Raw genomic sequence first — 16332 nt, 5'->3', positions numbered from 1 at the left:
AGAAGACTGGTATAAAACCCAATATGTTATATATTGCAGTTTAACAATCATTAGATGTGGTGGCTGCATTAGTTTTATTTTAGGCTTTTCCCCTCTGTTTTCACCTGGCGATCTGGCCAGTGGCATATGTCCTGTATTAGAGTGCCCCCAATCTGGATAAAGGAGCACAGAAGGCACAGCTGATAGCAGCATAGTCAGTCTGGGAAGGAGGGTAGTGTTAGATGTACTAGCAGATTTAGCCAAACTCAATAGCCTATGAAAAACAGGATCACACATTCTCCACACTTCAGCACACTGGACTCCTCTACTTTCTGCTCTGCTGTCTAAAGTCAACATGGGAAAGAGAATGAGGAGGACACGCTCTGACACACAGGGGGGCTCTGACACACAGGGGGCTCTGACACACAGGGGGGCTCTGACACACAGGGGGCTCTGACACACAGGGGGGCTCTGACACACAGGGGGGCTCTGACACACAGGGGGGCTCTGACACACAGGGGGGCTCTGACACACAGGGGGCTCTGACACACAGGGGGGCTCTGACACACAGGGGGCTCTGACACCGCCTCTTCATACACACTCAGGGCTCCGCCTCTTCATACACACTCAGAGCTCCTCCTCTTCATACACACTCAGAGCTCCTCCTCTTCATACACACTCAGAGCTCCTCCTCTTCATACACACTCAGAGCTCCGCCTCTTCATACACACTCAGAGCTCCGCCTCTTCATACACACTCAGAGCTCCTCCTCTTCATACACACTCAGAGCTCTGCCTCTTCATACACACTCAGAGCTCCGCCTCTTCATACACACTCAGAGCTCCTCCTCTTCATACACACTCAGAGCTCTGCCTCTTCATACACACTCAGAGCTCCGCCTCTTCACACACACTCAGAGCTCCTCCTCTTCATACACACTCAGAGCTCCTCCTCTTCATACACACTCAGAGCTCTGCCTCTTCATACACACTCAGAGCTCCGCCTCTTCATACACACTCAGAGCTCCTCCTCTTCATACACACTCAGAGCTCCGCCTCTTCATACGCACTCAGGGCTCCGCCTCTTCATACACACTCAGAGCTCCTCCTCTTCATACACACTCAGAGCTCCTCCTCTTCATACACACTCAGAGCTCCGCCTCTTCATACACACTCAGAGCTCCGCCTCTTCATACACACTCAGAGCTCCGCCTCTTCATACACACTCAGGGCTCCGCCTCTTCATATACACTCAGGGAGGAGAGAAAGGGGAAGGATATACAGTACATACACACACAGCACAAGGCCGTGTTCACACTACGAGATGTTTCTTGGGGCTGCAGTTCCTCTGAGTTCCACAAGGTGGTGATCTCACTTCTACCCAGACAGGAAGTCTCTATGGAATACAGACAGGAAGTGATGTCAGGAACAGACAGGATGTTACATTTGCTAGGACATAGACATAGTGAGAAGACAGGATCTGGCGGCAGAGGAGGTAATATGTAGATTAACTCCTTCAGGGGGATCAGTTGATGATTAATATATCTTCCCTCCAAAGCTGGCCATACATGGTTCTGTTTTATCGTTCAGCCAGTGGGATGAGTGAAAAAAACTGAAGTGATTCCCCCATCCACACATTGGAGGGGGATGGGGGAATCCTCCCCGCTGCACTATTGTATTCTGACAATGGGGGGCGCTCCTCCGCTCTCAGAATACACAGATCAGTGATGAAGCTATTGGCTGCAGCTGCTGATCGAGTGACTTTTATCCGGCAGTGACCACACATGGATGGAAATGTGACCGATCCCTGCTGAACCAGCTGAATTTCCATGTCTCTATGGTCACCATAAGTGACTTCCTCCCCTCCCCCTCATCTCCTTCATTATGTAAGTCATGCTGAGATAATCTCCCATTGGCTGAGCAATATTCTCATTTGTCTCTGAGCTCCTTCTTGCTATTCCTCGTCCTGCCTGTTGGAAACCTGAATGGTGAGGTGAGGAGGATTCTGGGAAAATCATTTAAATTGTTTTATTTGTGTTTAGGTCTAGAATTTTCCTCCTGTGAAGTCTGGAGATCATATGACCATCACATTGCCTTCACCTCCCTCCCTGATAGAATAGAGAAATACAAAGAAGATTCTAGAAGTCACCAGAGAGATGATGGAGGAGAGGTGAGCGGTGCTGGGAATTCTGGGACATTATCCAGTAACAGACAAGGGATGTGTCTGGATGGTGACTGTATCATTGTGTGTGTCAGGTTCCTATAAGGTGTCAGGATGTCACTGTCTATTTCTCCATGGAGGAGTGGGAGTATTTAGAAGGACACAAGGATCTCTACAAGGACGTCATGATGGACAATCAGCCGCCCCTCACATCACCGGGTAAGAGGAGACTTTATTGTAAAGGAGAGAGCAATACGGAGGGTCCACCTAGATCCCCCATCATCTGATAAACACACAGAAACAATGTATTCAGTCAGTGTGTGTGTTTCCTACAGATGGATCCAGTAATGGAAACCCACCAGAGAGATGTCCCCATCCTCTGTATTCCTGGGATTCCACACAGGAAGGTCACACCATCCCTCACCATCATCAGGTAGATGAGGAACAATCACTGATAGTATCATTAGGATCTGTACATTATCTGCATTGTTACAATTGATGTCATTTTTATTTTATATTTAGAGTGGAAACCTGAGAGATTCTAAAGTTGAGGTTAAAGAAGAGATAAAAGAGGAGGATGATGAGGATGGGGTGATGGAGGAGTCAGAGTATCTTAAAGAACACAAAGATCTGTACCAGGACACCATGGTGGAATCATCCAGCTACAGAAACCCACCAGAGAGATGTCCCCGTCCTCTGTATTCCCAGGATTCCACACAGGAAGGTCACACCATCCCTCACCATCATCAGGTAGATGATTGACAATTATTGGTAGTTCTGATTTATACACAGCATGTTTGTTACAATAAATGTTTTATTATATATTCAGAGTGGAATCCTTGGGGATGATAATATTGATGTTAAAGAAGAGTATAAAGAGGAGGATGAGGAGTATGGAGTGATGGAGGAGTTATCAGAAGGACACAAGAATATGATGGAGCTACCTAATACCAGGAACCCACCAGGGAGATGTCCCCGTCCTCTGTATTCCCAGGATTCCACACAGGAAGATCACACCATCCCTCACTATTACAAGGTTGGTGGGATGCAGCTTATAAAACATACTTATAGAGACAATATTAAAGCTTATATCTTACAGATGATATTCTCTCTCATTTCCTTGTTTTAGAGTGGAGATCCAATCGATATAGAATTTGAGGTTAAAGCAGAAGAAGAAGAAGAGATGTATGTGAGGGATGATCAGCAGTCTATGGAGGAGGATGGAATAACGGGGACATTTATAGAGGAGGACAATCCTACAGAGATCAGCACAGGTGGGTCATTAACCTCCCTGGCGGTATGATTATTTCAGATTTTTGATGCTGAAAGCTGTACAATTATTTTGCATGGAAATTTGGCATTTTATATTATAGGCCTGTAATTCTTAGGAATAATTCACTTAAATCTGTCCAAACAAGAGTCTAGTAGACATCCCATGTATGATAAAGTTTGAAAAACGAAATAAAAAATTATAACATAATAAATAACTATAAATAATTATAACAAATAATAATATAATAATAATAAAAATTATTCAATAATGTAATGAAATCAAAAACACTGAAATTTGCTCAGTTGCAGAATTGTCGCTTTCGTTACTTTTAGTGTTTGATGACGGATTTCCCCACAAATCACTATCACTCAATTCTGCAAGTGATTCTAATTTATTATCGCTGTTTTCTAGCTGGTCTAAAACCACTTTTGATGTAAAGGGACAGTTTTGGTTGCTATGGACAGTCTCCAGTTTCCAGGCAGAAAGAACAGTTTTTATAATATAAAACTGCATGCAGGACACTGGGCAGACCACTAGGGACAAAGGGGATGTGTAATTATTTGATACAGTACTGCAATCTGTATCTATACTGTGTGTTTTACTTTTTAAATTTAGCGCCGAACTCCATCCCCGTGTGTCGCAACGCTCGCAGGGAACAGAGCTCGGCACTGTGAATCGAGCAAGACATGGCGGCTCGCAGATCACAGCGGGGAGACATCGCAGGATCCTGGGGACAAGGTAAGCAACCTCTACAAGAATCCTGCGATGCAATTCCTGGCTCGGGGATACCGCTTTTGGTATTGAAAATCCACCCCGAGCCAGACTCGGGAATACCGCTAGGGGGGTTAACACTAAATGCATTCCTCCACCCATACTGCTCACTGATTGGTCCAGAGTAGGGCAATAACTGGGTGATATCAGCCTGTAATCCCCTGGTCACTTTCCTGAGCTGTGTTCTTCGTCCTGTATTCCTGTATTTATCTCAGGTAATCTTCCTTCTCTGTGCTGCAGACACAATTTATGTATCTAGACTGGATTTATGGAGGTTCTGGGGTTCAGCTGGCAGCAAAATGTTGATTTTCACTATAGGCGTTACTAGACCTAGGCAGATAGGGTATGAACTTTTGGTCTTCTGCCCCATACCCGATATGGCAAGATGTCTGACTGACAATTCTCCCAGGGTTACTTGCTCTATTGTCTGCTGGCTGTGCCGGGTGGAGGGATATGTCTGTATAGTCTCAGACCCAAGTCACTGAGTGCAGTCTCAGGAGATGGGAGGCAGCAGTGTGGGATCTCTACAACTTGTCTCATGTAAACATTTAAACTTCCACTGATTACTAATATTATGAGTCCTGACCCTTACACTGTTAATTTATATTGTACATTACATACTCCTGACCCCTGCACAATATACTCTATGTTATACATTACATCATTCCGATACTATAAAATCCTAACTGTTGTATCCTATGTAATAAGTTGTACATTACATAGTCCTGACTTCTTTTGCACCCATTTTCTACCAGCTGGACATTTTATATCTGATGATTTGATTGGAGCACAGACTTTTACATGTTGATAATAATGTGATAATATCCTCAAACTCTGGAACCTTAAACAGAAAGTGATAATGAGGGAGGAGTCAATAACCCAATGATGGTGGTCTTCAGGATCAGTCCAGTCTTCATCTTGGTTGTTCTCCCCCCATCCTCACTCTCTGACCTCTGGTGGGGCTCAGCCCCGCTGTTATTCATGACTAAATCATGGACTAAATAAGGAAGTGCAGGACTTCTTGTGTTGGGAAGATGGCAATGAGTGATAGAGGGGGTGGGGACACTCGTCCTATAATCCCCTCATCACTGTCACTCCTATAAAAGACAGTTCTCATTGTTTCCTTACTCTCTGACTAAGGTCCATGAATAAATAAATGAACTGGTAGGAGATTCAGAGATGTAGGGTTGAAACAACTAATCATCATAATCGATTATGAAAATAGTTGTCAACTATTTTCATAATTGATTAGTTGGTCAGTGGATTAATTGGCCTGCATACAGAATTCATTATTTCTTTACATATCAGAAAATATAGCTCAGTACACCATCCATACATGTCAGTAAATGCCTGAGAACGTGAATGTGTGAGGAGCAATGCCTCATGGGACATGTAGTCCTGGGTAGGAGAAGGAAGCAAATCATTCTAAAGGGAGAAGTTTTTTATACTTTCCTATAGGGGAACTCTATACTATACTTTGTGGCTTCCTATAGGGGAACTCTATACTATACTTTGTACCTTCCTATAGGGGAACTCTATACTATAATTTGTACCTTCCTATAGGGGAACTCTATACTATACTTTGTGGCTTCCTATAGGGGAACTCTATACTATACTTTGTGGCTTCCTATAGGGGAACTCTATACTATACTTTGTGGCTTCCTATAGGGGAACTCTATACTATACTTTGTACCTTCCTATAGGGGAACTCTATACTATAATTTGTACCTTCCTATAGGGGAACTCTATACTATACTTTGTGGCTTCCTATAGGGGAACTCTATACTATACTTTGCGGCTTCCTATAGGGGAACTCTATACTATACTTTGTGTCTTCCTATAGGGGAACTCTATACTATACATTGCGGCTTCCTATAGGGGAACTTTGAAGCAGGAGGAGCCAGAAGTGCCCGGGAGGGGGAGGGGTCCAGAAGAGGAGAATCAGGGCTGCTCTGTGGAAAACCATTACACAGAGCAGGTAAGTATGACAAGTTTGTTTAAAAAAAAAATCAACATTTACAATGACTTTAAGGTCTCTGTGCTGGGAAGATCAGCAACTGAACCCAGAGAAGGTGGAGGCTGACAGACTGGAGGTCATAGAAGGCATTACTATTACATCAAGTAAAAGTTTACTAGTATTGTGCATAATAATTAAGATTATTATATCCATGAAAAAAGTCTCAGCTCTCAGTACTACTTTAATATAATTTAAAAGAACATAACATAACATATTTTTTAAAAAAATTCTAACCTCCATATAGCTTCATGTGTGACTCCCAGGATATATAGGCCATATATCCTACTTCTGGGTATATTTATTATTATATATATGATATAAGATATATTACTTTCACTATTTCACAGTATAAATGAATCCCTTAGACCCCTTTCACACCGAGCCGCCTATAGCGTCGGCAGTAAAACGCCGCTATTTTTAGCGGCGTTTTACCGTCGGATTTGCGGCACATTTCGGCCACTAGCGGGGCGCTTTTACCCCCGCTAGCGGCCAAGAAAGGGTTAAGACCGCCCGCAATAGCGGCGTTTTGCCGGCAGTATGCCAGCGCTGCCCCATTGATTTCAATGGGGAGCAGCGGTGGAGGAGCAGTAAACACACCACTCCTTCACCGCTCCAAAGAAGCTGGCAGGACTTTTCCTGACGTCCTGCCAGCGCAGCGCTCCGGTGTGAAAGCCCTCGGGCTTTCACACTGGAGACAATGCTGCAGCTGTTTGAGGGTGGATTGCATGCGCTATTTTTAACGCTATAGCACCTGCAAAACGCCCTCGGTGTGAAAGGGGTCTTATAGTAATGATTATCTGCTGTTTTTGTAATATAAAGGACTATTTTTTTAACCCCATCATAACAGATGATTAAAAAAAAAAATCATGCTGCTGCTACTAAATGTCTTGTGCTGGCCACACACGGATCCATTTTTGGATGAGAATATTCACACAAATATTTGTACGAAAATTATTTGTACATTTGATGAATGGAATGTAACTTCTGAGCAAAAATCACATACACTATTTGAAAATTGATTTGATCGGGAAAGGTTTACTGTTCCGCTCCTTCGAATTTTCCCATCACTGTGGTCGAAATTGAATGCCGATTTGACCCCACTAATGGTTAGAAAGTTGGATGAATTTTCTAAATAAAAATTAGTTTGTGTACGGCCAGCATAAGTGACATCAGGTGCAAGGAGCTTGTACCCACCTACCTGCCTATGACAAGGGAGTCTGTCATCCATCATATTATATTACACTCCTGTCTGATCATCTGCAAAACAGCGTTTTACGTCTTTTTTTATATTTTAATAATGTTGATCTCTGATTCTGATGTAGCAGATTCACCCTCTAATAATACATCTATCTGTCTGTTATTCTCAGAGTGGATTAAATATCCAACTATATACCTAGATATTTATATTTACCGCTGCATATAGATATTCAAGACTATTAACTAGTTTCCTTGAGGGTGGAATTTTAAGATCCTCAGAGACAAAGCTGCCTGATGTGGGCGGAGTCCTGGTTTAGGGGAACCAATCTGCTCATGTCTAGTAATAATCTTTTTATTGCTATTTTAGTAGATGGACGGGAGATGAGGAAAACCTCAGAGGATTGTCTCACTTTGTCTCCAGACTGTAAAGTAGAAGATGAGGACATCACACAGTATAGTCCAGGAGAAAACCCGACTACCTCAAATGTCCATCCGGCACCACACAGTGTAGATGGACCATCGTATTCCTCTTATCCTGAGGAACCTCAGACTGTGAGGGACGGTGCCGTCCTTCCAACAGATAAGAGCTTTTCCTGTACTGACTGCGGGAAGGGTTTCCAATCTAAATCTGGTCTTAAGGTGCATAAAATATCTCACACAGGAGAGAAGCCACATTCCTGTCCTGAGTGCGGGAAATGTTTCTCAGAGAAGTCCAGTCTTTACAAACATAAAAGATCTCACACAGGGGAGAAACCATATTCCTGTCCTGAGTGCGGGAAATGTTTTTTACAGAAGTCCGATCTTTACACACATCAGAGATCTCACACGGGGCAGAAGCCGTATTCCTGTCCTGAGTGTGGGAAATGCTTTTCACAGAAGTTCAATCTTTGCAGACATCAAAGATCTCACACAGGAGTGAAGCCGTATTCCTGTCCTGAGTGCGAGAAATGTTTTTCACAGAAGTCTGATCTTTACACACATCAGAGATCTCACACGGGGCAGAAGCCGTATTCCTGTCCTGAGTGTGGGAAATGTTTTTCACAGAAGTCCAATCTTTACAGACATCAGATATCTCACACAGGGGAGAAGCCGTATTCCTGTGTTGAGTGCGGGAAGTGTTTCTGTTTTAAATCCCATCTTAATGTTCATAAAAGATCTCACACAGGAGAGAAGCTGTATTCCTGCCCTGAGTGTGGGAAATGTTTTTCATGCAAGTCCAATCTTTCCCTACATCAGCGATCGCACACAGGGGAGAAACGATATTGCTGTCCTGAGTGCGGGAAGTGTTTCCACACTCAATCCAGGCTTAATCTTCATAAAAGGTCTCACACATGTGAGAAGCCCTATTCTTGCCTTGAGTGCGGCAAAAGTTTTTCATGGAAGTCCAATCTTACCATGCATCAGAGAGTACACACAGGGGAGAAGCCTTATTCCTGTGCGGAGTGTGGGAAAAAGTTTTCAATTAAATCACATTTTATTTTTCATCAGAGGTCTCATACGGGTGAAAAACCTTATTCCTGTCCGGAGTGTGGTAAATGTTTTTCTCGGAAAACCTCTCTTTCCAATCATATGCGGTATCACACGGGGGAAAAACCATATTCCTGTCCTGAGTGTGGGAAATGTTTTACAGAGAAGTCATATTTTCAGATACATCAGAGATTGCACACAGGGGAAAAGCCATATTCCTGTTTTGAGTGTGGAAAAGGTTTTATTAAGAAGTCACATCTTAACAAACATGAGAAATTGCACACGGATGTAGATCTACATTCCTGTTCTGATTGGCGGAAATATAACCCACAGAAGTCCTCTGTTTACAGTCATCTGAGATTGGGCATGGAGGAGAATGAACTTTCCTGGTCTGACTGAGGGAATTGTTCCTCACTGAAGTCCTGTCTTCCTGTACATCAGGGATCCCACACAACCCTCGAGGTGTATTAGTGCCTTGAGTGTGGGAAATGTCTTCTATATGAATGTTGCTGGACATTACAGCTCTCATGTGGGGAAGAAGCACACCCTGATATACACCTCAGATATACTCCATGTCTGATCTTCATCATATAAGAAACAGTTCATAAGGAGATCAGAGATCACCAAAGACATGGATGAAGTGTTGTACTGTGTTGGCCATTGATAGCAGTAGAAAAATAAAAATGGAGTCATTACCTTTCATTGGCTGAGTACATTTTGTGGGGTAAGCTTTTACAAACACTTAGAGATTTATTAAAAAAAAAAAAAAAATATATATATATATATATAAAAACTTGTATGTTGGACTTTATTGGTACAAAAAGGACGAACACAAAAATTACATAAAATATAAATCTTTATTACAAATATTAAAAGGTCCAACAGGATTGGTGATGTGACCCAGTGCACATATTGCTCCATGTATGCGTTCCTTGATAAGCCATTCGAGGGCGAATACTGCTGTGTGAGCGAGTTGTTTCTCTGGAAGCCCAGTTCTAGAAAACAAGGTGGCAACACTGCACAGCATCAACAACCTGAAAAGGAGCTTGGACATTCCCCAGCAGGTGCTGGATTGGGCCAGTATAGAGGGGGTGGAGAAATGGAGGTACAGGAGCCAGACGTAGGTGGCTGGGTGACGAATACAAAGAGGGGTAGAGGGAAAAGCACTGGGGAGGCCAGTCCTGAGTTGGTACACTCCAACAAATGTACCAAATTGTGTCATGTTGGGGATATCAGCTCAGGGGTGGCATTGCTGGAGCAGCCTCCCTCCCTAGCTGCCAGGTGAATGACTGCTCCAGTAAGAACGGGGGCAAGGTTAGACAGGTACTGGTAGTAGGGAACTCAGTTATTAGAAGGACAGAGAGGGCAATCTGTCACAGACTGGTTGCCAAACTGTATGTTCCTTACTGGGCGCTTGGATTCGGCACATCGCGGATTGGGTGGACAGATTTTTGAGCGGGGCTGGGGAGGACCCAGCTGTCATGGTACATGTTGGTATCAATGACAAAGTGAGAGGAAGGTGGAGAGTCCTAAAAAATTATTTCAGGGACTTAGGGAATAGATTGAATAGAAGGACCTCCAAGGTGGTTTTCTCAGAAATACTACCTGTGCCTCGAGCCACACCAGAGATGCAGCAGGAGCTTAGGGAACTGAACAAGTGGCTGAGGAGCTGGTGTAGGAAGGAGGGATTCAGGTTCCTGGAGAACTGGGCTGACTTTTCAGTCAGTTATTGACTCTTTAGTAGGGGCGGGCTGCACCTTAATGGGGGGGTGCAGCTCTGCTGGAAAAAAGATGTCTGAGAAGTTGAAGGGGCTTTTAAACTAGGTGTTGGGTGGAGGGTTTAGAAGAAGAGAGCCAGCTTTGAGCGTAGGACAGAGGGTAATAATGGAGGCACTAGGGATATTATACCCATAACATCTAATCCCATGGTGAATGAGTGGACAGATCAAAATCGCAGCCTCAGCAAACCTAAGGAGATAATAATATGCACCCTTACAAAACTAAGGGGCATGTTCACAAATGCCAGGAGCCTAGCTAACAAAATGGAGAAACTAGAGCTGCTGTTACACGAGGAGGATGTGGATTCTGTGGGAATAACAGAAACTTGGCTTGTCAGCTCACATGACTGGCTGGCAAATATCCGGGGTATTCCTTGTATCGGAGGGACAGGGAAGGTAGAAATGGAGGAGGGGTGTGCCTATATATCAAAGAACGATATATATGTGAAGGAGAGAAATTACATTAGGGAAGGGGGGGTGGAATACGTGTGGGTGGAACTTCAAAGGCAAGAAGCAAGTGGAAAATTACTAGTGGGGGTTAGGGATGAGCTTCGTGTTCGAGTCGAACCCACGTTTGACTCGAACATCGTCTGTTTGATCATTCGCCGAATTGCGAACGATATGGGCCGTTCGCGCCAAATTTGAGTGGCGTGTCACGGCCCATAATTCACTGCAGTGCCTTGCTGGCTGATGATTTGCCAAGCATGCACTATGACCCGCATGCTTGGCCAATCACAGGGCCGTCTGTACAGAGAGCTGTAATTGGCCAAAGCCACGGTGGCTTTGGCCAATTATGGCTCAGGGGGTTTAGTACACGCCCCACACTATATAAGGCCGCCTGCACGTCGGCCCTGTGTAGTGTGTTCCGGCGTTGAAAGACAGACAGTGTAATTTGATTTAAGTTAGATAGATTAGGCAGGACAGTCAGTGAGTTAGCTGCACTTACAGTGTATTGTGTATATATATATATGCATCCCAGGTGTTGTGTGTGTGTGTGTATGTGTATATATATATATATATATATACACTGTATTCAGTTTAGCTAGATCCGTTCCTGTTATTATCTTCCTACTGGCAGGCAGGTGATGTTACAGTATTTGAAGAAAATTGCTGGTGTTCTTCTGATCCTATTAGTCCTATTAGCTACAGTATTTACAGTTAGTGTAGTGCGTCCTCTTCACAGTGAGCACCTAAAGCTACCTGTAGAAGATTGATGGTGTTTTTCTGATCCTATCACTACCGCAGGCAGCTACATTATTTTTTAGTGTAGTGCAACCTCTGCATAGTGTTCAGCTAAAGCTACAAGTTAGTGTAGTGGGACCTCCGCACAGTGTTCAGCTAAAGCTACAAGTTAGTGTAGTGCAACCTCTGCACAGTGTTCAGCTAAAGCTCCAAGTTAGTGTAGTGCGACCTCTGCACAGTGTTCAGCTAAAGCTCCAAGTTAGTGTAGTGCGACCTCTGCAGTGTTCAGCTAAAGCTCCAAGTTAGTGTAGTGCGACCTCTGCACAGTGTTCAGCTAAAGCTACCTGTAGAAGGTTGGTGGTGTTTTCCTGATCCTATCATTGCTGCAGGCAGCTACATTATTTACACGTTAGTGTAGTGCGACCTCTGCACAGTGTTCAGCTAAAGCTACCTGTAGAAGGTTGGTGTTGTTTTCCTGATCCTATCACTACTGCAGGCAGCTACATTATTTACACGTTAGTATGGTGCGACCTCTGTACAGTGTTCAGCTAAAGTTACCTGTAGAAGGTTGGTGTTGTTTTCCTGATCCTATCACTACCACAGGCAGCTACATTATTTACACGTTAGTGTAGTGCGACCTCTGCACAGTGTTCAGCTAAAGCTCCAAGTTAGTGTAGTGCGACCTCTGCACAGTGTCCAGCTAAAGCTCCAAGTTAGTGTAGTACGATCTCTGCACAGTGTTCAGCTAAAGCTCCAAGTTAGTGTAGTGCAACCTCTGCACAGTGTTCAGCTAAAGCTACCTGTAGAAGGTTGGTAGTGTTTTCCTGATCCTATCACTACCGCAGGCAGCTACATTAATTACACGTTAGTGTATTGGGACCTCTGTACAGTGTTCAGCTAAAGCTACCTGTAGAAGGTTGGTGGTGTTTTCCTGATCCTATCACTACCGCAGGCAGCTACATTATTTAAACGTTAGTGTAGTGCGTCCCCTGCACAGTGTTCAGCTAAAGCTACAAGTTAGTGTAGTGCGACCTCTGCACAGTGTTCAGCTAAAGCTACCTGTAGAAGTTTGGTGGTGTTTTCCTGATCCTATCATTGCTGCAGGCAGCTACATTATTTACATGTTAGTGTAGTGCGACCTCTGCACAGTGTTCAGCTAAAGCTACCCGTAGAAGGTTGGTGTTGTTTTCCTGATCCTATCACTACAGCAGGCAGCTACATTATTTACACGTTAGTGTAGTGCGACCTCTGCACAGTGTTCAGCTAAAGCTACAAGTTAGTGTAGTGCGACCTCTGCACAGTGTTCAGCTAAAGCTACAAGTTAGTGTAGTGCGACCTCTGCATTGTTCAGCTAAAGCTACCTGTAGAAGATTGGTGTTGCTCTCATACTAATAATACTACAGGCAGGCAGTTGATTTTGCTAGCTGCAGTATCAAAATATATATATATATATATATCCCAGCTTAGTGCAGCTACATATCACTGCAGGCCATTAGTATGTCTGGAAGGCCAACAAGGAGAGGCAGACAGTCACAAGCCAATAAAAGAGGGCAAGCAGGCTCTGTGTCTAGAGGCAACAGTGCTGTTCGTGGACACGGTGCAGCCTCATCAGCACGTGGCCGCGGGACATGCTTGGCCTTTTTTTCAGCAGCTGGCCATGTTGAGCTGCAACATGCGGAAGACTTGGTCGAGTGGATGACCAAGCCGTCCTCATCCTCCTCATCCTCTCTCACCCATGGTCAGGGTACTTTGGCAAAGCAGCTGCCAACGCGGCCTCTTCCCTCGGCTCAATGGCATCAGTGACTCCTTCCCTAGCCCCACCATGTCCTCCTGAGGAGTCCCTCGAACTGTTTGACCACAGTGTTGGGTACATGCTCCAGGAGGATGCCCAGCATTTAGAAGGCTCTGATGATGATACTGAGCTAGATGAAGGCAGTAACGTGAGCACAGACAGAGAGGGTGCATAAGAAAGACAGCAATCTGGCAGTCATGCTCCCCCTGCTACAGCATACTGCCAGGTTTGCTCCAGTGATGAGAAGGGAGGGGATGATGAATTCACTGACTCAACGTGGGTGCCTGGTAGGAGAGAGGAGAAGGCACATCACCGACGAGGCAGGATGCCCTCCAGGGGCCAGCCTAAGGGCAGGACACTGACTGCATCACACCTCAGAGCTCTGCATGTGCAGGGCGCTGCTGTCTCTGCCCATTATTCCAAAAGTTCTTTGGTGTGGGCCTTTGTTGAGACGAGTGCATCAGATGGCACCACTGCTATTTGCAACATATGTCTTAAGCGTATCTCGCGTGGCCAAAACATCTCCCGCTTGGGCACCACATGCTTGACCAGACATATGTTGACCTGCCATGCAGTTCGCTGGCAAGCGTACCTAAAAGACACACACCAAAAAACAAAGAGGACCTCTCCTTACTCCTCATCAGCTGGGATCTCCAACCCCACTATACCTTCAGTCCTCTCTGAGACCTGCACTGAGAGGAATGAAGGTGTAGAATTAGGTGTGTCACAGCCAAGTACTTGCGGGCAATTTGCTATCAGTACACCGACATCAGATTGTATCAGTCAAAATTCCCTGCCCCAGCTGCTGCACCTCAAAAAGAAATTCGCTCCCAGCCATCCACATGCCCAGCGGTTGAATGCTAGCTTGGCAAAATTGCTAGCACTTCAACTGTTACCTTTTCAGTTGGTAGGTTCTGCCCCCTTCCGTGAGTTTGTGGAATGTGCAGTTCCTCAGTGGCAGGTTCCCAAACGCCACTTTTTCTCACGGAAGGCGATTCCGGCTCTCTACCGGCATGTGGAAGGCAATGTCTTGGCCTTGCTGGACAGGGCGGTCAGTGGTAAGGTGCATATTACCGCTGACTCATGGTCTAGCAGGCATGGACAGGGATGTTACCTAAGTTTCACGGCGCATTGGGTGACTTCTGGCAGCTGGGAAGGATGCAGGACAAGGTACAGTAGTGTTGGAGGTTGTTCCGCCACCACGCCTCCAAAATGCCACTACTAGTGATTCTGACACACCTCTCTCCTCCACCCTCCTCTTCTTCTTCCTCCATGGCCTCTTCCTGTGCTTTGTCCTCGGAACCAGTGGTACTCTGTAGGCGTTCAAGGGGCTACGCAAGTACGCAGGCCAAAAGATGCCATGCGGTGCTTGAGCTGGTGTGCTTGGGGGAAGGGGCCACACTAGGGGAGAGGTTCTGTCAGCTCTGCAGGGGCAGGGTCAGAGGTGGTTGACGCGACGCCAACTTAAGGCAGGAACGGTGGTTTGCGACAATGGCACCAACCTCCTCTCCACCCTCCGACAGGGACAACTGACCCATGTGCCCTGTTTGGCTCACATCCTTAACTTGGTGGTGCAGCAGTTCTTGGGCAGGTACCCGGGCTTACAGGATGTCCTGAGGCAGGCCAAGAAAGTCTGTGTGCATTTCCGCCGGTCATATAATGCCAGTGCTCGGCTGGCAGACCTCCAAAAGGAATTAAACCTGCTCAAGAACCGCCTAATCTGTGACATGCCCACCAGGTTGAACTCAACGCTGGCCATGCTGCAGCAGCTGCACACACAGCAGAGGGCCATCAATGAGTACCTATGTGACTATGGCACCAGGACAGGGTCAGGGGAGCTTGCTTTTTTTCCCCACGCCAGTGGGCCATGATCAGGGATGCATGAACTATCCTGTCACCATTTGAGGAGGTCACGAGGATGGTGAGCAGTGACAGTGCATGCATCAGTGACACTGTCCACCTTGTCCACCTGTTGGAGCACACGCTGCGTGGAATAATGGACAGGGCACTTGAGGCAGAACAGAGTCAGGAAGAGGAGGACTTCCTTACCTCTCAAGGCCCCCTTTATCCGGACAGTGTTCCTGCGTGCCCGCCGATCACACAGGAAGAGGAGGATGAGGAGGATTGTGTCAGTATGGAGTTGGAGCCTGGCACTCAGCATCAGCAGCAGTCTTTAAGGGATCATTTACAGTCCCAAGAAACACATGGACTTGTACGTGGCTGGGAGAAGGTGGCTGCAGATCATGTCATCCTTAGTGACCCAGAAGACTCCGGACTGAATGCCTCAGCAAACCTACGCTGCATGGCCTCCCTGATCCTGCAAAGCCTGCGGAAGGATCCTTGTATTCGTGGTATCAAGGAGAAGGAACAATACTGGCTGGCAACCCTCCTTGATCCACGTTACAAGGGTAAGGTTGCGGATCTTATCTTGCCATCACAGAGGGAGCAGAGGAAAAAACATCTTCGGGAGGCCTTGCAGAAAGGTCTGTGCAATGCGTTCCCAGAGACTGGGAGGTTACAAACTGCTGTTTCTGGACAACGTGCTGCTGAGGCTTCGGTCAGTCAGAGAAGGAGCGGTGGAGAAGGTGGCCTTCTGACCGATGCATTCAGACAATTTTTTTAGTCTGCAGCCCCAAGGTATGAACGGTTCCAGCAACCATCACCAGCGTCTGTTTTACATGGTGCAGGAATACCTAGGGGCAAGATCTGACTTGGA

The 16332-nt window shown here is 45.7% G+C and overlaps 1 protein-coding gene across 1 annotated transcript in view; it reads left to right on the top strand.

Moving 5' to 3' along the window:
• Positions 1 to 1290: 1290 nt before the first annotated feature.
• Positions 1291 to 16332, top strand: part of LOC141121709 (uncharacterized) — a 113671-nt gene continuing 98629 nt past the window's right edge. Inside the window, exons 1-8 of the mRNA XM_073611425.1 lie at positions 1291 to 1473; positions 2021 to 2148; positions 2235 to 2358; positions 2475 to 2572; positions 2662 to 2889; positions 2969 to 3175; positions 3269 to 3413; positions 7765 to 9142. Coding sequence (XP_073467526.1) covers positions 1377 to 1473; positions 2021 to 2148; positions 2235 to 2358; positions 2475 to 2572; positions 2662 to 2889; positions 2969 to 3175; positions 3269 to 3413; positions 7765 to 9142 — 2405 coding nt within the window. The 5' untranslated portion in view covers positions 1291 to 1376. The remainder of the gene's footprint in view (positions 1474 to 2020; positions 2149 to 2234; positions 2359 to 2474; positions 2573 to 2661; positions 2890 to 2968; positions 3176 to 3268; positions 3414 to 7764; positions 9143 to 16332) is intronic.

This window comes from Aquarana catesbeiana, unplaced genomic scaffold (assembly GCF_042186555.1).
Source record: "Aquarana catesbeiana isolate 2022-GZ unplaced genomic scaffold, ASM4218655v1 unanchor228, whole genome shotgun sequence".
Lineage (NCBI taxonomy): Eukaryota > Metazoa > Chordata > Amphibia > Anura > Ranidae > Aquarana > Aquarana catesbeiana.
Note: the sequence above shows the minus strand (reverse complement) of the source record. Positions and strands in the feature narration are given on the sequence as shown.